Source organism: Phascolarctos cinereus, unplaced genomic scaffold (genome assembly GCF_003287225.1).
Source record: "Phascolarctos cinereus isolate Bilbo 61053 unplaced genomic scaffold, phaCin_HiC Scaffold_1;HRSCAF=81, whole genome shotgun sequence".
Lineage (NCBI taxonomy): Eukaryota > Metazoa > Chordata > Mammalia > Diprotodontia > Phascolarctidae > Phascolarctos > Phascolarctos cinereus.
In genome coordinates, this window is record NW_027555514.1 from 22,967,482 (window position 1) to 22,993,387 (window position 25,906).

A 25,906-nucleotide genomic window follows, 5' to 3' on the forward strand; every position below is an offset into this window, starting at 1 on the left:
TAAGTAAAGTAATTATTTTTATTACATTTACTCAGCCTATCTTCAAACAATATTTTTCCATTTAGGTTTGTATTTGTATAAAGAGTGTTTTAGAGTTGTTTTCACATAGTGTCTTGGCAGATAGATTCCAAAGGATTTTTTTTAATATTCAGCAGTTATTTTAATGACTTTCTCTTCCTGATGAGTCTTGTTGGTAATTTACAGAAATGCTGATTATTTGTGTGGATTGATTTTTATATCCTACAACTGTGCTAAAGTTACTAATTTTTTTCGATGACTCTTTAAGTAAAACATTTCTGTAAGAAGCTAATCTGCAAAAAGATAGTTTTTTCCTCTTTACCTATGCTTATTCCTCATTTTGTTTTCTCAATTTTATCCCTATAGGTAGCTTTTCTAGCACTATATGCAATAGTAACGATGATGATGGATATCTTTGCTTTACGTCTGATCTTATTGTAAAGGCCTGTAGTTTATCTCCATTATAGATGATGATGGCTCTTGGTTTTAGGTAGATACTGCTTATGTTAAGGAAAGGTTTGTTTATTCCTATACTTCCAGGGTTTTTTTTTTTAACAAGAGTGGGTATTCTATCTTGTCATAAGCTTTTTCTGCATCTGTTGATGTAGTCATATGATTTTGGTTGCTTTTGTTACTACTGGGGTCAAAACTTCTCTGTCCATTTACCAGTCTTATCCTGGCAGCATTATATGGTGGTAAGGGAAAGGGACATGGTGTTCCAAAAATGAAAAACGACTATTACCAAAAGTGTAATGGAGAAGCACGTAGTAGATGTGAGCAGATTGCTGCACATTTCAATGAGTAATTTTAGAGAGCCCGAGTAAAAGAAATCAATTAGAAATGAAGGCTGAAAAAACAAGATGGGTTGGTCAGGTGGAGCGAGTGGACAGTGGACGTCCAGAGTGTTCCATTTGTACCCTTACAACGTACAACATTTAAAAAGTTTGAGAGACATAGTTTCTGGGTAATTAATCACTTTATTAAAAATGCTAGCATTTTAGGGGGCAGCTAGATGGCGCAGTGGATAGAGCAGCAGGCCTGGATTCAGGAGGACCTAAGTTCAAATCTGGCCTCAGACACATAACACTTACCGGCTGTGTGACCTTGGGCAAGTCATTTAACCCCATTGCATAGGCGCCCCCCCCCAATGCTAGCATTTTGTTAATAAAAGAGGTCAGTGGTACTCTCATACCAAAAACTTATGGTGGCGGACTCAAAACTTATATGCCCTTGAAAAAGTAGGTGTTCTGAGGGTGGCAATCGACTCCGATTGGTTAGCAATTAATAAGAAAAGGAATATTATAATGAGATGTGGCCTCATTCTAAGGAGGGTCTTGGGGGTAAGAGACTTGGATCATCCACGTCTTGATGAGTGAGACTTCTCAGTTTCCATATCACCTGTCTGACAAAAGAGAGAATCCATGTTTTCCCAGACCCATCTGAGTAAATACAATGAACAGGAACCCACCCATTCCCCTAAACTTAGAGTTTCTTTTACTGTCTTTGATTAGATCTTAGCCTGGGTAGTCTTTGCCCAAGATTTCCCACACTGGTTGATTTCTGCATGAGGAAGTAAAAAAGGGGAAAAACCTTGGTCCTAATCAATAATTAGTTATTAAATACAACAGAGAAATAATCATTTATCTCAAGTATCAGAAGAAAGAGTGGAAAATTTCCTTCCCCAAACCCTCCATGTTAAGTGGACCCTCTGTGCTGAGCTTAAGTATAGACCAGGCATGTAAGGATGAGCTGGGACCTGCATCATTGAATGGAATGTCTACATCCATGAAATCACTGGGCCTTTGGAATTTATGAGTAAGGAGAATTGGTTTGGGATGGCAGGGGAGAAAATAAGAGTGGCTTCAGGTGAAATCTGACCGGGAGAGATGTGGGATTGGACAGTTTCTGCAGTGGCTTTGCTGAGAAGGTGAGTCATGTTAAGAGCTATTTGCTTCTTAGCTTTTCATGAAATTCTTGGCCCAAGAGGAGCCGGAGCGGAGGAGGAGTAGATAACCATAGCAGCTTTCTTCTGGAAAGCCTTGGCATGGTGCCTGATATGCCTTTTACTAACCTCAAGGGACATGAGTTCACAGTGCCATTTTCCACCAGGCTTGTGGGATTCTTTCACAGTGGCCTTCTAAAGGCATTAAAATAAAAAATCCACTAAAGCCCTCCAGGTCTGCGTTCTGTCTGCTGCTGTATTTTCTGGGCGAAGCAGTTTTATACCGGGGTCTCAGTGATAAAGGGATTCATTGCCATTATATTTTCAGCTGTGAGAAGGATGGCTGTGCAGATGTGACCTTGCTAGGACCAGACTACCTGAGGGTATTAATGAAGGCTGATGGAAGAGATGATGAGGTGTGGACCTCTGTCACCCCAGCGGGGAAGTGTAATGATTGCCTTTTGTAATTGAATAAAAGTATTAGAGTCTCGGCTCATCTCGTCATTTGCTGGTGAACTTCCAGGAGCAGTCAGGATCACAGGAATGATAGGGACCTCATCTTATTCCCATGCGATTTCCCCGTTAGATTTCCTCTCCTAGGATAAGGTGTTTTGAAAGTTTTTCATCCGTGCAGCTTGGAAGCTAGGCATACCTGGTATCTCTGGAAGACGTTATTTTTTAGGTTTTACGGATCAGGGTGGTCTGGGAAGGTGGTCCAGTGTGTTGGTTGAAATCTCGGTGGTCTGTCAGTCTGTGAAAGCTGGCCAGCTTCTGGTGGAGAATTCCAGCCCCCAGGTCAAGTCCTGCTGGGTAACTGGCAGCTGCTAAGTTTTTGGAGCCCGTTTCTAACATTTTCTTGCTTCCTCTGCATTGATCATTAAATGTTAGCGCCTGTTATGGTGATGGCCTCCTCCTTCATCTCCTCTCGCCTCCCTGTCCATTCTCCCTCTCTTTGGCTGGTTCCTCACCCATCCATCACGGATGGCTCCCCGAGGGTCTGCCCGGGGTCTTCTTGTCTCCTCTCTCCATTCTCCTTCCTCTGCTGACCTCACTGGCCCCATGTCCCTTTGCCTGGACCTCTCCTTTGCCTTCATCATCTCCCTCTATAGAATGTAAGCTTCTTGAAAGCGGCGACACGTTGATTTTGTCTTTGTCTTTCTTGTGCCTGGCACAGAGTCCGTGTTGAACGAATGTTTTTCTTTTCCTAATTTTTTAAAATAAATGCTTTTTGATTGATTCGATGGCCCTTGGCCTCTCCTTGTGTCCTGTTGTTTGTGTATGTACATATAACTACCCGCCCCCGACTGTAAGATTTTGGCAAGTGGGGTCTCTTGTACCTCTTTCTTTGTAACGTCACGTTGGATCACCTTTGCTTAATTAACCTCTGAGAAGCTTTCCTCCGGCAGTCGGCAGGAAGGAACAAGAATTAACACAGAACCATTTGGTCCCATCATGAATGTTTAAACAGTTAACATCCTTTTAAAAATGTCAGCAGACCTCTTGTGGGTAAATAGCGTTTCCCTCTGGAGACCTCGTAATCAGCATTGATTGGCTCTTGGGCCCCAGCCTTGGGTCCTCAACAGAGGGACTGGGAAAATGAGGTCGAAATTGCCTGCTAGTTAGTAATCCCCATTTCTGTGGAAGTCAAAGTAAACCGGCATTATTTTCAGGGTCTGCAAAGCAGTGTGACCTTTTTACACAGGCCTGGGAGACCATGAAATGGAGCTGATGTCAGTCTTTCTAAATTGATGGTATGTAATGACAGCTGGGCACTAACTGATTTTCCCCCCCAATTAATCAGCTAATGAACATTTATTAGGCACTTACTAGGCAACAAGATGGGGCCACAGTGCATAGAGCGCCTGGCCTGGAGTTAGGAAGGCCTTGAGTTCAAATTCAGCCTCAGACACTTACTAGTTTGTGACCCTGGGTAAGTCACTTAACCCTGTCTGCCTCAGTTACCTTATCTGTGAAATGAGTCGGAGAAGGAAATGGCACACCACTCCAGTATCTATGCCAGAAAGACCCCAAATGGGGTCATGAAGAGTCGGACATGACTGAAGCGGCTGAATGAGAAGCACCTATTATGTGCCAGGCCCTGTACCAAGTTCTCCTTCAGTGTTGGAAACCCCCTCCACCCATACAGAGGGGTAGCTAACTCCTCAGTGACTTGTTGCTCCAGGAGGAAGAGTCACGGGGCTGGGCTGCATCAGAGGTGGGACTTGAACTCGGATCTTTTTGACTGGGAAGGCTGTCCCTCTCTAGCCATTACACTTGTACTGTGTACTCTGTCCATTGTACTCCCTCTTTTGTTGTTTTCTTTAAAAACTTAATTTCTGGGGCAGCTAGCTGGCATGGTGGATAGAGCACCAGCCCTGGGGGTCAAGAGGGCCTGAGTTCAAATCTGGCGTGTGCCCCTGGGCGAGTCATTTAGCCCCATTTGCCTCCAAAGAACGCAATGAAAACAAAACAAAATGTAAGTGGCTGCCTGTCGGGCCGTACCAGCTCCAGGTATCCCTCCGCCTCCCTCTGAATCTTGATTCTTCAAGTGCTAACTGACCCCCCCTTACCTGGGCCTGCCTCCCGCTCCTCACGATTAGCTTGTTCTCAGTTTGTGCAATACTTGCATGGATTCGAGTGACCCGGGTGACCTTGGTGTTCCATCTTGAAAACGGGCTTTCACTTTGCCTCTGTTTATCCCACCTTGAAGCCCCCCAGTGTGGTCCTGGATGAACTTTCTGGTGTTCCGAGAGGCAGTGAGGGGGCACCATGGTACACAGAGTCTGTGGCCTGAAGTCGGGAAGACCCGGGTTCAAATTCAGCCTCAGAGACTTACTAGGCGTGTGGCCTGGGGCAAGTTGCTTGGTCTCCCGTTTGCCTTTGTTTCTCCATCTGAAAAATGGGGATAAGGATAGCCCCTCCCTCCCGGGGTTATTGTGAAGATGCAATGAAGATGATGTTTGGGAAGCTCATAGCAGAGTTCCTGGAAAATGTTGCTTTGCCCTTCCTGGTGGAAGAGGTACTTGATGAGTGCTTGTCTCCCCCCGCACCCCGCTTCCCCGGGGACCCTTCCTTCCCGTGCTCTTTGAAGCCTCTGGCGGAGGCTGGTGGAGACGGTAAGCCCCTCGAGGGTTGGCATTGCCTCACGTCTCTGTGTCAGTGCTCAGACTGTGATTTCATTAGCATGGGGAGGTCCTGGATGGGGAAGCTCCCTCTATCAGCGCGGGGCTGCACCTCGCCTGCCCTTCCTTGCCGATCAGAACTCGGGTCCCTTTGACGCCTGGCTATGCCAGGCTCCCTCGCTTTGGGGAGTAGCTGTTCTGTAAGCACGCTTTCCCCAAAGGCCTCTTTGTCGCCTTCTTGGGCTGGTGTGGAGGTGACCTTGTGTTCTTATCGATACAGTGACAACCCTGGCCTTGGAGGATGGCCCCGTCGTCCACGAGGCGGCTTGTCTGAGGACTGACCGGCCCTCTCCCCATCCCCTTGGCTGCAGGAGGGTGAAGTTTGCAGCCACTGCCCATCTCCGGAGCCGTGGAGCACCAGTGGTCTGCTTTGGTGGAGGGATCCTTGAATGGGTCACGCCATTGAGTATGTATGAAGTGCCCACTTTGTGCCAGGCCCAAGATACAGAGACCACGAAACAAGCCCTACCAACGACGAGCTTCCGTTCCCACGTAGGAGATGAACAGACAGTGGTTAACTAGAACTGCACACAGAAGTAGTTAAACATAAGCCCTGTGGAAAGTGCGGGCGCCAGCATGGAGCTGGAATCCTGCAGAAGATGGGGTTTGAGCTGAGTGTGGAAGGAGGACGGAAGTCTTCAGGTCAGGCAGATGATGCTTGTCTGTGCGCCATTGAGAAGGCCAGCGCTCTGGAGTGGGGCTTGTGCGTCCAGAGAGGCCGCTGAAGTAGGCTCGGGCCAGGTGGGGCAGGGCTGTAAGAGCTACACAGAGAACTTGGCAGCTTCACTTCCTGGTCTGCTCGTCTCCCCTCGGTCACCCGTCCTCCTTTGGGGCTTCCCCGTCTGTTTTGTGTCCCCAGTGCTTATCACTGTGCTTTTAAATGAAAGCACGTTATAGGAGCTTAATAGATGTTTACTGACTTCATCTCAGTTAAGGCTTGGTTTCCTCTTCTGTAAATGGGGATACTAATGGCCCTTGTGGATTACTTACCTCTTGGGTGACTATGAGTAAGACTCCATAAATAAGCCTTGGAGCACCCTCCGAATATGAATTGTTTTGTCTGAGAAAGAAAAAAGTGAGAAGCTGCAGTTTGTACTGGCAACCTTTACCTACTGTGAGAAGAACTTTGGATTTGGAGTCAAAAGACCCAAATTAAAATCCCAGCCCTGCCAGTTTCTGCCTTATGGCTGAGGGCAAGTCATTCCCTCTCTCAGAGCCTTGGTTTCCTCATCTGTAAAATGAAGGGCACAGATGCCCTCCAGTGGCCTTCTACCTCTGATGCCAGATGTAGTGTGTAGGGAAAACAAGCCAAATGAGGGAGGAAGAGACCAAATGTTCCCATGTGTTTGGGGGTAAACAGCAGCTTTGGGGAAGGCCTTGAATACAAAACAACTGCAGGCCTTTATCATGGGCACATCTTTACTAATGAAGAGGCTTGTAAGAAGCCTATGGAAGGTGGGGAGGGGTCAGGGCGGGCTGGATAATGGCACCTTGGTCAGACTGGATGTGGTGCTTTGGTCAGACTGGACGTGGGGCTTTGGGTAGACTGGATAGTGGCACCTTGGTCAGATTGGGCCTTGGTCAGACTGGAAATGGCGCCTTGGTCACCTTGGTCAGACTGGAAATGGTGCCTTGGTCAGACTGGATGTGGCTTTTCATTTGGGAAAAATTGTTCCATTTTTGTGTGGACACAGAAAAGCACTTCACAGGGTCGCTTACCAGAAACAGTTTATTTGTAGTTAAGACAAAGGCCTTACCTTTCGTCTTGTTGACTTTAAAAAACAACACTTTTGTTGATATCTTTCTTTTTTCTCCCCCCTCCCCCCATGGAAGCCTCTCTCCTAATGAAGCAAAGCACAGAGATGTGAAGGATGCCACATTCTGCCCTGATAGTCTCCCACCTCTCTGTCAAAAGCACTGTGTTTCCTTATCTCTCCTCCCAGACTGACTTCTGTTTCTCAGTGTTGATCTCCCGGTAGGAGGTGTTTACTGCTAACATTGACTGTTATAATTAACCAGAGTTTTGATGCCTCCACGTTGGATCTGTCTACACTATTGTGGTGGTGGGTCTGTGACTCTTCTGCTAACCCTACTTCCTCTCCCTGTGAAAGTTTGTAGAAGTCTTCCCATATTTCTCTGAAGTCTTCAGATTTGTTGAAATGGGATGCCATGCTCAGGTGAGTAGAGAATTTGGCTTTTGGACGAGGAGGAAAAAGCCAAGATCGTTGTAATTACAAAGATCATCTGGCTCCATGCATTTAAACTCCCTGTTAATTGTAACTTTGGCTGGTGGATAATGTTTGGCATTGGATAGAGGAGGGGTAGGGCCCAGACTTGTGATTTCATTGGTTTTTGGGGACTCCCACGTGAGGACACTCCTTCCCGTGCAGGTCTGTGCCTTCCCTGTGACTCAGTCTTAGGGAGCTGCCCAGAACCTTGAGAGGTTAAGTTTCCTAGGTCCCACATTCTGTGTGTGTCATTGAGATGGGACTTTGAACCCTGGTCTTCTGGCCCCATGCCTGGTTCTCCATGTATCATGCCACGGTGCTTCCCCACTAATAATCCCTTCCATCTAGATGTGAGGATTATCCCAGAGAAGCAGCTGCCTCCATGTGCAATTTCTTCCAGCCTTTACAGGAATGATTAGCATTCTCTTCAACCATTGGGAGAAAAACTTTCTCCCCCGGAATGCTGCACTTGTGTTTCTGATGGTTGTATTCCAGAAAGGGCCATTCTCTGAAACACACAGAGGGGGCCAGTAGAGAGAGTGCTGTTCTACCAGCTTAGCGTTCACGTATCACCTTTAGGCAAGTTAGAAGTGTCTTTTCTGATGGATGTTCTGGTGGCAGGTATGGGTCCTTCTGTCTAATGGGCTTTGGAGACCTCAGAACAGTGAACCTGATTTGTAAAAATACTAAGGGCTGATTAATTAAAGGGAATGGAGAGGCAGAGAAGGGATGCTGGCCTTGGAGTTGGAGGTCTGGCTCCTGTGCATCCTGGCCCATGTGACCACGGTGATAACGGTGGCCGAGGCATTCCCTGTTCTGGGCCCTGCCCGAGTTCTTACTCTGTAAGAGGAGATACACAGACTAGGTGACTTGAGGATTCTTCTAGCTTGGAATTTCTGAGCTTACAAAGTTCAGGTTTCAAGATTAGCATCATTAATACAATAATTGGCTTAATCAAATGTTTTTCTTTGGTTTCATTGGTTCAAAGAGTTCTTCAGAAACTCTTCTTCACCAAGGTAAACAGATAAACACCTATCATTTTTGAAAATAGAGTTTCTGGGCATCTGAGAAATTAGGTGAATTGCCCAGTGAAGAGCTGGGACGTGTCAGAAGCCAGTCCTTGAACCCAGTCTTCCGAGTCCAAGGTCAAGTCTCTCTCTTCTGCTCCAGTCTCTGAAGTCGGACGTTAGGGTTTGCTGGTTTAAACCAGTGGTATCAAATTCAAATGGAAGCTGGGCCACTAAGCATCCGGGAGTGCCCCTGCTGGCCTGACAGTGACTTAGAAAACCACGTATTAATGTTATCTGTGTTCTATGTTCTTGTTCAGTAGCTTGTCTATGTACTTGTATTTTCATTTATTTTAATAGGTTTTCCTTCCTTCCCTCCTTCCTTCCCTTACTTCTTTCCTTCTTCCTTCCTTTCTACCTTTCTTTCTTCCTTTCCATCTTCCTTTCTTTCTCTCTCTTTCTCTTTCTCTTTCTTTTTCTCTTTTTCTCTTTCTTCTCTCTTTCTCTTTCCCTTAAAATTTTTTTTAATTTAACTTTTTGGTTACATTTTAAGTTTCAAACTGCCCTCTCCCCCTCCCTCACCGTGTACTGGAGAAGGCCACTATTTCACACACACACACACACACACACACACACACACACACCCACACACACACCCACACACACCCCTCTGTATATATGTAAAACCATACCACTCATCCTTCTATCTATGAATTCTTCCTCTGGAAAGTATCTTCCTTCCTGGGTTCTTTGTAGTTGATTTGAATATTTACAATGCTCAGAATAGCTTTGCCGTTGACAGTTGCTCTTTGAACAATGTTGCTGTTAACCATATACAGCGTTCCCTGTTTCCACTCATTTCACTCTTCATTATCTCATGCAGGACTTTCCATGTTTTTCTAAGATGAACCTGCTCATCATTTCTTACAGCACAATGGTATTTCAGGCACATGGCCTCAAATACATGATCTTGCTTTGTTTGGGAATACTTAACAGCGATAGAAATGGAATCAGCAGGCATTTGTAGCCTCGGAGGAAGGAAGACCTGTGTTCGGGTCTGCTTGTTCACTGTGTGATCTTGGGCGAGTCATTTCCCCAGGTCATGGACTTGATAGGTTTCTAGGGAGGCAGAGATGTGCACTAGGAGAGGGGGTCTCCTGGCCTGGGGATCCTTTACACCCAGGAGATCTGAGGCCCGGCTCTATCTGTGCCACTTGCTACCCTTCTAATACACGTAGTATATACCAAATGATTTGCCGTATTCTGGTTTGTTCGTTTTTCTCCTGTGTTGACTGTGTCGGTTGTTATCAAGAAATACTGTGTTATTCACCAGGATGATGGAGCATCTGCGGCAGTAGCTGCAGGCTAACTGCCTGAAGGAGCTGGGGGTTGTGTGTCACTGAGCGCGGGGTTAGAATTTTCTATTTGATCAGTGAAGTTTTTAGGGTCTCTTTAATGGTTTCTCATAAACAGTATTAATGTCTTATCTTTTTTGTACTTGGAGCAGATTCACCCTCTGTCCTGCTACCAGACCCCTGGACATTGCCCTCTGACCTGCCAGTGGACCTTAAGAATGCCCCAGGCCTTTGCCATGTCCCGCAGCAGAACACTTAGGACCCCGGGGCCTTCTCTCAGGCCTGCCGCTGAGCCCGAGGATATGTGCCACCTCCCCTCATTACAGTGTGACCACTTGGAGAATGGGGCTGGATGTCCTGCTTTTCTACTTGTATCCCTGACCTTTGGCAAAGGAAAAGGCTTAATCATTCATCCCTCCCCTTCCTCCCTTCCTCCCTTCCTTCCTTTCTCCTTCTTTCCTTGTTCCTTCCTTTCTCCTTCTTTCCTCGTTCCTTCCTTCTTCCTTCCTTTCCTCTCTCCCTTCTTCCCTCTCTCTCTCCCTTCCTTATTCCCTCTTTCCCTCCCTTCTTCTCTCCCTCCCTTCTTCTCTCCCTCCCTTCTTCTCTCCCTCCCTTCTTCCGTCCCTCCCTTCTTCCGTCCCTCCCTTCTTCCGTCCCTTCCTTCTTCCCTCCCTTCCGCCTTCCCTCCTTCCTTCCTCTTTCCTTCTTTCTTCCTTCTTTCCTCCCTTCCTCCCTCCCTCCCTCCTTCCCTTCCTTCCCTCCTTCCTTCCTTCCTTCCTTCCTTCCTTCCTTCCTTCCTTCCTTCCTTCCTTCCTTCCTTCCTCCCTTCCTTTCTCCCTCCCTCCTTTCCTTTCTTCCTATTTACATAACACCTACAGGTTTGCAGAATGTTTCATATGTTATCTCTCTTGATCCTCACAACCATGTTGGGAGGTAGCTGCTCTTTTCATCCCTATTTTACAGATATGGAAACTGAGGCCGTAAGAGGTTCAGCCACCTGCCGGCCCAGGGTCCCATAGCTAGTAAATATTTGAGGCAGACTGCAGCTGAGATCTTCTTTCTCCAGGTCCAGCTCTCTCTTCCCTGGGCTGCCTGGCCGCCCGCTTGAGAGGCGCTTGGTGGGACTGGAGCTCAGAGGAGACATTAGGGCTGGATGTATACATCTGGAGGCCATTTGCATAGAGATGTTTGCGGCTGATGGGAATCTGCCAGTGGTCCTCAGAGAGCCTGGGAAGGTAGCTGGGAGTGGAAGAGAAGCAGGCGGTTTGGGTCCCACTGGCCCAGGGAGGTGGAAAGAGTTACAGAGGATGAGACCCCTAGCAAAGCTAAGACCAGACTATGTTTCCCACTGAACTCCCCTGTCCCCCACAGCCAATGGGAGAAATTTTTAGTGAGCCCTAGGCCAGCTGGGAAACAGCTGGATGCATTGTGGGAGAGCTGATTGGAAAACGGAGAAGCTGTTTTCTCATCATTGTATTGACTCCTTAGATCATCGGTGACAGGCAGTAATATCCAGGAGGGACCCTGGAAGTCGACTGGTCTCGCATGCCATTTTATAGCTGATGACCCTGAGGCCCAGAGAAGCCCATCAGAGGCTGATTCTCTTGCCAGTCAGAGGAGGGCCCTGGGAACCGATAAATCCAGAATTTCCAGGGAGGGTCAATGTAATCTCACAAGTAGGTGACTAAATTCTTGTGGATAAAAATTTAGTGGCAGGCCTGGAGCTGGCGTGTCTGGAAGCATGGCGGACCTCCCCTTTGCCCAGCACTACTAGGCTGATTGGTGACGGCGAAAGTAGGTCTCAACAGGAAATGGATTCTCTGTCGAATGATATTTCCATGGCATATTGGAATGGACCAAAGAGAAGTATTTCTTCTGAGACTGCAGGAAATTAAGTTAAGCAGCTAGGGAGAACGCCGTGAGCCTGGTTTACTGGCCGAGCCATCACTTAACAGCTTCTTGGCGCGTTTGGAAATGTCGTTTGTGTGTTTTCAAGCCCTTTGATTATACTCAGAGCCATGGATTGTGGAGTCTGGAAGGTCACCCTAAGGGTTCATCCAGGCCAATCTCTCTATTTACAGATGGGGAAACTGAAGCTCAGCCACAAACTTGCCTTCTTCCTATAACCGAGTGAGGGAGAAAAAAAAAAACCCACAACCTTTAAGTAAAGCTAGATAACAGTGACCACAGCTGATAGCCCTCTCCTAGGAGGAAGGAGGGTGTGTGATCCCTGAGTCTCTGGGGCCGCCTTTGGCCATTTGGATTCTGCCAAGCACGGTAACCTCAGGGTTGTCTTTCTTTATATTTAAGTATTTTCCCATCTATCTTCTTCCCTCTGCCTCAGCTCATCAAAGTCTCCCCACAGTTCTCTGAATTCCACAAATACATGATTAAAAGCCCCTTTAAGGGTGTGTTGGGTGGATTCTAATTTCTTCTGCTTTCCGTGGTATATCATCTGGTTCCTGAAATCAGACCTAATCATGCCACTGTTCCGGTGGAGACAGAGGACGTCCAATTTAAATGGGGCTTCTTTCCCTCCAGACAGTGTGAAATATTAGGCTTCACTTACTGGGGCTGCTTTCTCAGTTGATTTGAGAAAGAAAGTTGGGCCAGAGGCACATCATTTACTTAAGCCTGCTCTGTGGGTTGGGCCCTACCGGCACCCGCAGAGGCCGGGATATTTCTCTATACCCCATAGGATTGAAGCTGATACTGGACTTGCCTCATCAGCTGCCTCCTTCTCTGCTCCATTACTTTTAAAAATTGATAATTAATCTTTGTTCTGAAACTGCTTTTAAAACAGCAAAGCTGAGAAACTCAGTCTGGTCTGCCGTTGCTGAGTAAGTGGATGTTCTCTGATCCAGACTGAGCCAACGTAGACTGGGTTACTCTGTCACCACCCGATCACCACCAAGGCCTTTGTCAACAAATTTAAAACTCTGAAGATAAGTTTTATTTCCACATCTCAGTTATTTCTAGAAATCTGCCCCCTATTCTCAATTGAACCCTTCCTTTTAACAAAGAACACAGTTATGGAAAAACGACTGATACAGTAATAGCTTCTGTCCAGATAGGCACCATTCTCCCCTGGAGATGGCCCCCTGTCTGCTGAGAGAGAAGGGGGCTCCTAGGCTCATAGGTCAGGAGCTCGGGCCACCTAGGCCAGAGTGCTCATTCTACGCAAGAGGAAACCCAGTCTCGGGGGAGTTAAGTGACTTGTCCAAGGTCACACAGGGGGTAATTTCTAGCTTGTTTGAGTCTCTCTTTTCTGGTACCGCAGCTGGCCTCCCCCAGTTCCACCTCCATCCTCTTTGGGTGACCTTCTCTCTACAATCCTGGAGTCACCATGAGTATATCCTCCTTCGGTTCTGTTTTTATTACCGGGACAGTTCATTCATGCCCCTCCTTGTGGGAGGTGCTCTTAACCTGGGGGCCATGAGCTTGGTTTTTTTGTTTTTATATTTCAATAACTATTTCACAATTGGTTTCCTTTGAAATCCTATGCATTTTATTTCATGCATTTAAAAACATTTTATCTGAGAAAACTTTTAAAGTACATTGATAACTATTTCAGTATATTTGGTTTTCTTTGTCATCCCATCATTTTCAAAAAACGCAATTTTGAAGAGGGATAGATTGACCTCTGGAACACAAGAACAGTTTCAATGGTCTCTCAAGGTCTGTGGTCTCTTTTGAGTTATCTCTGACTCTGGCTCTCTCACCCCGTGGACCACCCTCTCCTGTGAGCAACTCTTTCCTCTACGTACTAATTTAAGCGACGCGTATTTATCACAAATTCTCCTCTGCTCTGACTGATCCCTCTTTTTCGATTGGATCATAGGAAATTTAGCTGGCGATGGCCTTTGAGGTCACCTAGCGCAACCCCATGATGTTACAGGTGAGGAAACGGGCCTAGAGAGGGGGAAAAGACTTAGTCACGGTCACCTGGGAGGCAAGGGGGGGGGAGAGCTCCTCTCCAAACCCAAGGCTTTGGAGAGTGATTCCAGATGTCTTTGTTTTTGTGGTCCATTGGAGAGAGGGATGGATTTGTTGTTTGAAGCTTCTGGATCTGTGGTTGTCGAGAAATTGCCTTCAGTTTTCTGGGCTTCGGTCCCCTCTTCAATAATAATGCCTTGTGTTTTGTTCAATCATTCAGTTGTGTCTGACTCTTTGTGACCCCATGGACCACAGCACGCCAGGCCCTTCCCTCCTCCACCATCTCCTAGTCTGTCCAAGCTCATGCTCATTGCTTCCATGACACCATCTCTCCATCGCATCCTCTGCCATCCCCTTCTCCTTTTGTCTTCCATCTTTCCCAACATCAGGATCTTTTCCAAGGAGTTCCATCTTCTCATTATGTGGCCAAAGTATTTAAGCTTCAGCTTTGGTATTTGACCTTCCAGTCAATAGCCTGAATTAATTTCTTTAAGTATTGACTGGTGTGACCTCCTTGCTGTCCAGAGGGCTCTGAAAAGTCTTCTCTAGCACTGCAACCCAAAAGCTTTGATTCTGCTTTAATTTTCTTGATCAGAAGCCTCTGAAATTCCCACGTGAGGCCTGAACCAGGTGAGAATGTAAGTAGGAAATGTTTACCAAAATAAGTAAAAATCAAGTACAAAATTCTTGTGTGTGTGTGTGTGTGTGTGTGTGTGTGTGTATTTGTATCTGTCTGTTCGTCTCTGTCTTCTTTTTTGTCCTTCTTTGCTCAGGATTTTTCCTTTCCAGCTCATCTCTGAGCTGGGATAGGGGAGTAATTCTGGAAGGTCTGCAGGGAGGAGAAGAGGCATCCTCCAGAATCAATTTTCATGATGCCAGCAAAGCGTGGCGGGCGGGTGCCTGCCAGGTGAGCACGTTGGCAGTCACGAAATGTGGAGGAGAGAGAAGAATCTGCCGATGGAAAAACCCCAGGGGCGATGAGGGCCTCTCTGCTCTTCCCGCTGTCCCACCGGCCCCTCAGTGTGCTGGGGGGAGCCGGAGACCCAGGCCTTGGCAAGGGTGGCCCAGAGTTAATGACCTTCCTGTGAAAGTCACGCAGGCAAGAGAACAGAGGAGCCTGATCTGAGAGCTGGGAGGGACCTTTCTGATGGGTGGTCCTCTGACTATAAACTGATTTATTATGAAGAGGCTGGGGGCAGGGGAGTTAACATTGACATGAACCAAGGACCTTGTAGGACGAATGCAAGGGTCTTGAAGGCAGGGACTTGTTCTGTATTTGAATCCTGGAGGTATCTAGTAACTTGAGTTTCTTAAAAATGGGACTTAAAATGATTTAAATCCTCTTCATGCAGCAAGTCCAGTCAAGTTAGCCTTGCCCCAATGTACTTACTGAATGCCCGTCAGATTGGCTTGAGGACTGGCCTAGCAGGCTGCATCAGTCAGGGCAGGCAGGGATAGAAGTCCCACAGGAAGAGAAGGCACTGAAGGATTTCAGTCTGCGTGGTGGTGGTGGTGGTGGTGGTGGTGGTGGTGGTGGTGGGTGCCCAAGGCGTTTCCACCCCTGTTAGGATCAGGAATCTTACAGAATAGCAAAATAAAATGCAGGGCAAAGGAGAGATTTGAGGAGGGGGAGAAAGTGCTCACAGCTGGGTAGATCAGGGAAGGCTTCTTGGAGGAGGGGTGCCTAAACTTTGCTTGTGGGCCAGGAAGAGTGATCGCAGCTTTGATCGTCATGACTGTTGTCTGAGAGGCAGTGACTGGAGCCTCTTAAGCTGAGGGGCACCGCACGGTCAGCTCTGCAGTGCTTTTGGAAAACCACTTGGGCGTGGGCAGAGGTTGAGTGGGGAGACTTGACTTGAAAAGAATTGGAAGACCAGTTAGGAGACCTCCGTATAGACAGGAAGTATTGAGGGCCTGAACCATGATGGGGCCCGTGTGAGTGGAGAGAAGGGGACGAATGCCAGAGACATGGAGGAGCTGGGTGAGTCGGTCAAGGGCTGTTGTTCAGTCGTGTCTGACTCTTTGTGACGCTGTTTGGGATTTTCTTGGAAGAGGTACTGGAGTAGTTTGCCATTTCCTTCTCCAGTCCATTTTACAGATGAGGAAACTGAGGCAAATCGGGTGAAGAGACTCGCTCAGGGTCACACAGCTAGGGAGTGTCTGAGGCCAGATTTGAACTCAGGAAGATGAGTCTTCTTGACTCCGGGTGTTCTGTGTAGTCTGGTGGCGCCACCCGGCCCTCCTTGCTTCTCAAGAGCATCTGATGTCTCACTGAATGGCCTTGCCTGTGGGTCCAAGTCACCAGCCTCTCCCAGCGGGCCGCGGGTCTACTCTCCAGAGGCATCTGGAGAGATCCCTACTGATAGGTAAACCTCTCATTTTTAATCGCGTTCCTCACTTCTTTTGGGAAAAAAAAGTCCTTTTTATTTCAGGGAGGAAAGGGAAAGAACTGACCCCTGCCTTGGTCAGTGTCTCAGGCACTTAGTGGACCTGAGATCTGATGAGATTCAGTGAACCAAGTCCAGTCACCATGCAAGCCTTTATTAAAAGCCTCCTGTGTACATGGCACCGGCTGGACTCTGCGGATACAGCTACAGTAAGTGAAACAATCCTACCTTGAAGGATGTTCCATTCTGGCGGGGCAGGGCATACTTAAGTGCTGGGTGTCCCAAAAGTCTTAGTGCAGAAAGCTTTCAAAAGAAGTTCAAAGCAGCACTGAGACTTGCGACACCTGTAGTGTCCCGTACCTGTAAAGTACAGAATGAATGTGGATTTTAAAATTGATTGTTTTTTAGATTCAGTTGAAGAAACACGAACACTTTTTCAGTATTTAGTCATATAATCTCCATGATGTCAAGAATATAACCTTGGCATGTAAGCAAAGACATATTGTCACTCTTTTGAGTCAGAGGCTTTCTTATTTTTTTTTTGGGGGGGTGTCTTTGCCCCAGTGCCTGGAACACAGTAGATATTTAATAAGTGCCTGATGATTGGTTCCTGTACCTTCCCCCTCCCACACCGTGCCAAAAACCTGTATATGGTGACCCTTGAACGCCTTCCTGTTAGGATGGTGAGAAGGCCTAAGGTTGGAATTAACAAGCCAGTTTTGTAATGCGCCATCGTTATATATGCCTGTATTCAGGATACCTCAAATTGAGTTTGACTGTTCCCTGATTCTCACTGAGAGATATCAGTGTTAAATTAATCCCTTTGTACCGTCTCTTGAATAATGGGTTTTGTGAGCAGAGTCTGTGTATGTGCTTGGCGTCTGCAGAGGTCTGTACCTCTAATTGGCTGGTCTGAGCGGGGAGGACTGGGGGCATCTGAGGTGCAGTCCGAGAGGTTGCCGAGGTTTGGAATTTGGGCCCATGTGCCTAGAAGGACCGGCCGGCCTGGTGTCGTTTAATGAGCAGCACCATGCCTAGGCTCTGCTCCCTGCCCCCTGACTAGCTGGGTCCTTCCACGGTGGGTGAATGCCTTTCTTGCCTCACTCCTTGCTTATTAGGAGGTATATTTTAAGGATCCTCATTTGGTATCTCTCTGGCCGTGACTGTATTTCCTTTCTTTTCCTTTCCCCTACAAAGGACGGGTGATTGTGCTCAGTCAGTCCTAGGCTAGAATTTGAGGTTGTCTTCCTTCTTCCTGCTGTCATCACTCTGACACCAAGTATGGGCCAGGGTGGGGGCAGTCACTTAGGGAATCAAGCTGCAGCCGGCACTTACTCAGTTTGACTGTAGAGCAAGAACCACGGACCAACCCCCTTTCATCTTTATTTTTGTGAAGGGTTGGACCGTTTGTCCCTGCCTGAGAGTGAAGCGGAGGGCGTTTTACACTCGTGGCCTGGGCCCGCTGGCGGTCTTCAGAGATCCGTGGACCCTTTCTCAGCGTGATATTTTTAAGTGTAGAAAATAAAATGCGCAGAATTACAGAGGAAACCAATAGCTCTGACAGTCAGTAGACAGGAAGGCTGCGAACGTGTGATTCTGAAATAGTGACGAATGCAAACCATATTTTGAGATATCTGCAACATCTGGAATGTGATATGAAAACATTGAGGATTTCTGTTGGTGACAAAGTCGCAGTTATTATTAATAATAATTATCTGGGGTTTGTTGCCTACGTTCATTATCTAAGGAAATGCCAAATTTCAGTTAGAGGTTAGTGGGGGGGGGGAAGGACATTTTTTTTTTCACCCCCTGAAATGACAGGACCCTCCCCCCCCAAGAACTCTGGATGAGTTATTTGTAGGTGTTGTGGCATGGTGAGTAGAATGTGGGCTTTGAGTCAGGAAGCTCTCAGTTCAAAATCTGCCTCAGACACTTCTGCCTTGGGGACTTGAGGTAGTTTCCTTGGATTTAGCTACTAAGTCGGAGACAACTCTACGTTGCTGGCAAGCTTTCTTGATGCTGGTGATAGCACAGGTCTTTTGTGGGTCCTTTATGTATAAATTCTGTAGATACCATATATGTATGTGTATATACATAAATGTATATATGCACGTATATCTATCTATCTATCTATATATATATATAGATAGATAGATATATATAGGTATGTATGTATATGCATGTATACGAATATAGGCATATGCGTGTATATGTGTGTGACATAGTGTATATATACATACACACATGTGGCGTACGGAGTGTTCAGGGAGGACCAGCACCTCTGGGGTGAGGGCTGCTCGTCCACCTTTGGTGTCCCCCTGGCCCCAACTCTCACCTGTGGCTCTAAGAAGCTGTCGCATGGGCCGTGGCCACATCGCAGTAAACCGTCTTGACAGGTGGGCTAAACCAGGTGGAGGGTAACCACTGGGCCAAAAATCCATTGGTGAGTCAGGGGGTGTTTACCCCAAGTATGTGAAGCCTTCCCCTGGAGGAATGAGCACTTGAGAGAAATTTGTTCCAAGCACGGTCAGACATCCGCGGTGCCACGGTCAGCCACTGAATCCTAGGCTTTCGCCAGTTGTCCTGACTTCTGTCCAGCCACTGGACTTCGATGACTGTGGAAGAGAGAGTGAGCCTGATGCTTTCGTACGGCTCTGCCTCCCTTAAATCCAACTCATGGGCAAGCTAAGGCGTCACCCCATGACATCATTGGTCCTCTTTGAAAACAGAGCACACACACACATTTATTTGGCTGGTTTGGTGATCTTACTAGTATGTTTCAATCCCTCAAGCTGTACCAACTACAGCCCCTTCCTGTCTCCTCATTCCATCCTGTGCAGTTCTGGTCAGTCAGAGCCGTCCTCCCTTTTGTAGCTTCCAAAGAGGCCCTGGTCACGGGCCAGAGACCTTTCTGAAAGGATCTTATTGCCCCCTGCTCAGCACGTGAGCCGGCTGTTATCCTTCCCCCAGTGTGTGGCCAGGCCACCTTCTTCTCTGGTGACCCTCTGTGACGTACAGCTATGCTACACGCTGGGAGAATATTTGTTCTAAGAGTTGGACACTTGGCCTGATGAGATCCTTGGGATAGTGGAACACGGCTCATCTTCTGAATGCCTCCCTCCTCCCTGTTTGGTTGCAGGCCATGGTCATTGCCCATCTGCAGGACCTGTCTTATAGTTTCATCAAGGACACCATTGTTAGATGTATAGATCATTCTTTAATTTATGATAATATTAAGAGGATTTGAGCCCCTAGCATGTTGAAGGGAAAGTTCCCTGGAGGACTTAGTGGATGTCGTGGACAAGAATTTCACACGGTTGGCAGGCATGGATGGATCGCTGGTATCACAGGTGCATTTCCGCCTCTCGTGTTTTTTCATACATTGTTTTGGAATGTTCCCCGTTTGGAAGTAGCTTGTAAGTTACCTCTAGTATGGGCAGTCTTTGGTCGGGTGCAGCCAGTCTCACTGACTTCATCTTAAATGCCATGTGCGTTTTCTCCTATAGTAGCCAACCTAAGGCCTGAGTTCAGGTATGGCAGTTACATCACTTTCATGGATGATGAGACTGTATTTTTGGATGAACACTCAATAAACCTATTATACTTTGCATCTGTTTATTTCATCTAGAAATGCTCTTGGGTTCTGGCTCAGGTTCAGACTCTATGCCCACCTTTCCACAGGCCCATTTTCCTCTCTGCATCTTATAGATAATTTGTGATACTGGTCAAAGCCTCTCTGGTGATATTTTACAAATATGCTCACAGTGGTGTGGCCCTTGATGGACCCTACTATGCTAACTTTCCTGTTAGTTATGAGGAAGGGTGCTTGTCAAAGTCGGTGTCTTTTATCCGTTTTCTGTTTTTCTGAACTAGCTGCTTACTTTAGGAGGACGGCCGGCCCCAGCTATAACTGCATACAGTGCCTCCTCACCTTTTACCTTCGATAATTGGCCACGGCTAATAATGAAATGGCTGTTTTATTTATTTGTGACTCAGTGGTGGTCTCTCTGTTCAACCAGCTTCCTTATCTGGGATGCTTAGTGTTCTGGTGACATGCAGCTGTGAGGGTTTGAGGAATTTATGAATCTTTAGCATCTGAATCTCTCACCATATTTAGCTTTTGCTCACCCTCTCCTTTTCCAGAAGTCACTGACTCTTGTGATATCTTTCGGCCTGGTTTGGAGGTTCTGATGAAGTTTTCTATCAGTGAATCAAGCTTTGGTGACCTGCTTGCCTGAATGTATGCAGTGGTGACTCCGGTCCTCCAGTGATGGACCTGCTTGTACTTTGGATAAAGACTCATGTTTTGACTTTTAGGGCCGTCTAGTCCTATTTCTTTCATTCCACCATAGTCGCTGCAGAAGCAGACTGGGGCCATTTTGTATTTTTATGCAATTGTGTATTTTTACACATGTTTAGTGAATAGTTGCCAAAGGGTTCAGTACTTGGCCACCAATACAAGCTGAAAACTTCAGCTTGTCCTACATTTTGATTCTGTCCCTCGAAAGAAGAAGGAGGAAGAGAGTGGGCATTTAAATTCGCCTTGCGCATAGCACACTGAGTGAGAGTTTACTCGGGGTGAGCAGCGGTCAGGGTTATCTCATTTATACTCTTGTGGAGACGGCGGCGAGATCCAGGGATCGCAGATTTAGAGCCGTGAGGGGCTCCTCATTTTTGCAGAGGAGACCATGTCCCAGAGTGCAGATGGGGTGTCCCCGAAGTCACCCCATTGGGAAAAGGCAGAGATGGGATTTGAACTTGGATCATCGGCTGACTCCGCACCCAAGACCTCTTGTGGGTTTTTCTTTGTTTTGCCAACGGAGGCAGTGTTATATCAGTGATGGTAGAGGAAGCCTTGTCAGAAAGGACACTGTGTCATGGTTAATAGAGCACATTAGCCACATACGTGTAACATAGGCCAATCTGTGATAACTTGGCTTTTCTCCCCTTTGCTCTGTTCATGCCATTTGATAGCATTTTACATTGTCCCTGAGAGAAAGAGAGAAATCTGGGGCATTTCATTTTTATATGTAGTTGTGCATACGAGACCCTCTCATCCACCCCTCCAGACTGCATGCGTCCCTAGCACCCCACCAGAGTAGTGCCAAAGAAACATGGGGGAACCGATTGGCTTTGGGGGTCAAAGGTGGCTGGCTGAAGGTGAGCATACCAGCTGGGAATACGGGGTTGTGCTTGCTGCTATTCAGATGGAGGGGGCAAGGGCTGGCCCAACTGCCTGTCAGAGAAGTCCTGGCAAAAACCAGAAGCTTCTGGGAAATCTTCCTGGAGGCGGGCCCCAAGGTGAGGCAGAATGAATCCATTCCCTGGCTTTTCACCCTCCCAGGGTGAAGCTAACAAGAATTTAAGTGCTCACTCCAGATTTAACACTGGTCTTTGCTGCTTTCATATTTGGGCACCCACAGAGGATAACAACAGTGATACCAGGAAAGGACCCAGACCCCCTGCCCTGAGGGATTCATGGCTGCAGACTGTTTTCCGTTTTCAGAATGAAATTTGCACCCACCACCTACAAACTGCCTTTGGTGAAACACCGGGGAGAATCTTGATTTTTCACTTAATGAATTGTGGAGATTTGATTCCGAGCTAATAGTTGATATGTTTTTCTGTGTTGTTGGGGCTCTTAGGGGCACTTAGCAATACTCCCTTTTCTTTTTTTTTTTTAAATTAATTAATTTTTAGTTTTCAACAATCACTTCCATAAGCTTTTGAGTTTTAAATTTTGTCCCCTCCCTCTCTGCCTTCCTCCCCAACACGGCATGCAGTCTGATAGAGGCTGTACATATACATTCCTATTAAATGTATTTTCACATTAGTCATGTTGTAAAGAAGAGTTAGAACTAATAGGAGGAACCACAAGAAAGAAAAAACAAAACAAAAGAGAAGGAAAAAAAAAGAGCAAACAGTATGCTTCGACCTGCATTCAAACTCCATAGTTCTTTCTTTGGATGTGGATAGCATTTTCCAGTATGAGACTTTCAGAAATGTCTTAGATTCTTGCATTGTTGAGAGGAGCTAAGTCTATCCAAGTCAGTCATTGCACAGCATGGCTGTGACTGTGTACAGTGTTCTGCTGGTTCTGATCACTTCACTCAGCATCAGACCATACAAGGCTTTGCGGGTTTTTCTAAAGTCAGCCGGTTCATCATTTCTTATAGTACAGTAGTATTCCATTACATTCATATACCCCAACTTGTTCAGTCATCCCCCAGCTGATGGGCATCCTCTCAATTTCCAGTTCTTAGCCACCACAGAAAGAGCAGCTATAAATATTTTTGTACATGTAGCTCCTTTTCCTATTTTTTTTTTTTTGCAAGGCAATCGAGGTTGACTTGTGAGTATTATGTGTCTGAGGCTGCATTTGAACTCGGGTCCTCCTGACTCCAGGGCTGGCGCTTTATCCGCTGTCCCACCCAGGTGCCCCTCCTTTTCCTAGTTTTATGGTCTCTTTGGGATACAGCCCTAGAAGTGGTATTTCTGGGTCAAAGGGTATGCCCATTTTTACAGCCCTTTGGGCATAAATACTCCCTTTTCTTAGGAGAAAACAATAACGCCCCTGTGGTTTCTTCCAACAGGTACTTTATGCTGGATTTCGAGTCGGGGATTCTGCAGTATTTTGTGAATGAACAAAGCAAGAGCCAGAAGCCCCGAGGAGCCCTGTCTTTAGCCGGAGCCATAGTGTCCCTGAGTGACGAAGCCCCACACATGTTGGTGGTCTACTCTGCTAACGGAGAGGTGTACAAACTGAGAGGTACGGTCATCCATCACCGGGACTGCCTGCACTGGTATTAGAGTCACCCCTGGGATGCTCCCCTTCCCTCCCTCCCGCACTTACCTTGGATGGGCCCGGGCTGAGGGCTGCGGTCCCCGGCCTCCTGGCTCTGCGTTTCCCCATCACAGTTAGGTGAAGAAATGGGAAGCATGGAGCTTGACTCCCCCGAGGGAGGAAAGACCCTTGCCCTTCTCTAATAGCAGCATTGTAAAAGTGTTGGGAAAGACCCCAGAAAGCTGTTCAAAGCCATGACGAGCAGTGGTTCCAGAGGACCGGTGGTGAACCATGCCACCCGCCTACGCTAGGGAGTAGGTGCAGGCAGAGACTGCAGTTATAAACACTGGCATGATGGAGGTTTGTTTTATTTGACCATGCATATTTGTTACCAAGGTTTGGTCTTTCTTCCAATGGGGGCAGGAAGGCATGAGGGAGAAAAGGGAGAAAAAGTAAATGCCTCATGATTGGGGGGAATAGAATTAAAATGAAAAAGAGAAGGACTTTGGTCCCAAAGTCCTCTTCCCTACAGTTTTATCTGTTGCCCGCTGTGATTCTTTTGGGGTCCCTTCCTTTCTGAAGAATCCTTATTTATTGCATCCCTTCAGAGCAGGTTTCTCACCCTGGAGTTAATGGAACCCCCAGGGGTCCTGGGGATAGAGCTCTGTGGGTCTGTGAATTTTGATGAGGGGAAGATTATGTTTTCATACTCTTTTATCTTCTAACTGAAATTTAGCATTTCATTTAATTGTGAATCCAAAAAAACCTCATTATCCTGAGAAAGAAGGTAGGGAAGGAGGGAGGGAGTAAATATTTCTGTATTGCCTACTGTGTGTCTGCCACTGGGCTGAGCCCTCTTTACAAACATCTAATTTGATTCTCACAGCCTTCCTTTTGAGATAGGTGCTGTTACTATCCCCATTTTACGGCTGAGGAAACTGAGGCAGTGGGTGAATTGCCCAGGGTCACACAGCTAGTGGCTGAGGCCAGGGTCTGCAGGCTTTACCAGACTGCCACAGGAGTTCAAGATACCAAAAAAAGGGTCCAGAACTCCTGTTCTAGAGCATTGCCAGAGAAATTCTTCCCCTGTTGGGGAGGGATGTGCACTTTGTCTCATTCCTCTGAAATCCTGCTACGCAGCACCTCCGCCAGGCTCTGCTCACAAGATCTGGAGGTAATGTTGCCCAAAGTGAGCAGAAACCGTAGGATCAGAGTCTGTGGGAGGGGTGTGCCCCGTCCTGGGGGGTGCTTTGTTCTGTTTCTCTGTAGCCCGTCGAGGGCACAGAATCTCACAGATGTCCGATCTCTTGAGGAGCACTTCCTTTCCTGGCCTGTTCTGGGCTCAGTCAGCAGCACTGCCTCCCTCCCAGTCAGAAGATCCCACAGCTTTCTGTACTTCTGTCCTCGTGTCCACGCTGTATCCCCCTGTCCACGCTGTATCCCCCTGTGGATGGTAAGCTCCTTGTGGAGCTTGTGTTTGCTGTAATTTTCCTGTGCCAGCCTTTATTGAGTTCCTCTAGCCAGGAGGTGGCAAAACCTGAATTTGAACCCTGAGGCGTTTTGACTACATCATGGTACTGCAGCCGCCTCCCAGACACGGAGTGTTCTGGTCTTGGAGGTGGACGGTGGGGGTGCCAGTTAACAGGTGACCCTAGCAGTGGGCTGTTAAGTCCATGTCCCTCCTCTTACAGATGAGGAAACTGAGGGCCAGAGAGGGTAAGTAACTGGAGGGTCACTTATGTAGGGATCAGCAGTGTTAGAATTTGAATCCAAGTTACCTGATCCCCAGCCCTGGGTTCTTTCTGCTGCATTGCTCTGTCTGCCAGAAAGTAGTTAATGTCTTTTATTATCTGCTTAAAAATCATATTTCTAGGAGTAGCTCCATAAAGCCATCAAAAACCTATAAAATAAAAATGGGTGCAGTTTCAGAAGCGAGGGTGAAGCCTCTGTTTGGAGGGAAAGCTGGCGAGATGAATACATTTCCTTGAGATTCACGCAGCATCCCCTCCGGCTGCCGAGATTTATGCGGTCCCGGGCAGTGCCAGCTGGTTTATTGCTGAATAAATTGTCAGAGCAGAAACAATAGGTGGGAAAGCTTGCTGGTACTTATTCCTGCCTGGGCTTTCTAAAACTAAAATGACAAACGCCGCACATGAGAAAAACCCAGTCAGTTTGACCAGAGAGCAGGCACGGTCTTGCCTCCAGTTTTTAACAGACCATCGATTATCGAAGCCTCATTTATTAACTTATTAACGTTGAATTAACAACATGAGATAGTCACGGGGCTGAATTAAGCTGCAGTGTGGGAAGTACCCAGCCACGCGGGCTTTGGCGGTCCTTTGTGGTCAGCGGCATGAAGGAGCAGATCCCACTCCAGTGGCCGGGAGAGCAAGACTTTGTAAGCGGTCCCTCCTTAAGGATTTATGTAGCCCCTGCCACATGCCAGGGATGTTGTTGTTTTGTTCAGTCGTTTTGGGGTTTTCTTGGCAGAGATACTAGAGTGGTTTGCCATTTCATTCTTCAGACCTTTTTATAGATGAGGAAACTGAGGCAAAAGGGTTAGGTGACTTGGCCAGGGCCACATGGTAAGTGTCTGAGGCTGGATTTGATCTTGGGTGTTCCTGACTCCAGGCTCAGTGTTCTAACCACCGCACCACATAGCTAGGGATACATGGACAAAAAAGGAAACTGCCCTCAAAGAGGTTATAATCTATCAGGAGACATTCCACGTAATATATAGGTGTACATGAAATGCGTGGAGTAATCCAAGGTAACTTTTGGTGGGGAGATGCTAGACAGGGTTTTGGGAATCTACGGCTTAGAAAACGTAGAAGTTTGGATTCCGTCAAAGGGCCGCCCTCGAGGGCCTAGGGGGCCATGTGTGGCCTCGAGGCTGCAGCTTCCCCACCCCTGTACTAAGAGGTGGGAGGATCAGGAAGGGGCTGAGCTGGAAGGAAAACAGGTCTACTGAGCTGTGGAAGGAAGGTGGGTTGACCCCTCCCAGGCACACACATCACATTTGGAGTTTGTGGATTCTTGAAAGAAGGATGCCTAGACAGGGCGGGCT

General features: G+C 47.2%; 1 protein-coding gene across 1 annotated transcript in view; it reads left to right on the forward strand.

The window, feature by feature from the left end:
• The window catches only part of LOC144454166 (uncharacterized), a 163,188-nt gene that overhangs the window by 56,269 nt on the left and 81,013 nt on the right, over window positions 1-25,906 (forward strand). Inside the window, exon 5 of the mRNA XM_078149521.1 lies at window positions 22,649-22,824. Within this exon, the coding sequence (XP_078005647.1) occupies window positions 22,649-22,824 (176 nt within the window). The remainder of the gene's footprint in view (window positions 1-22,648; window positions 22,825-25,906) is intronic.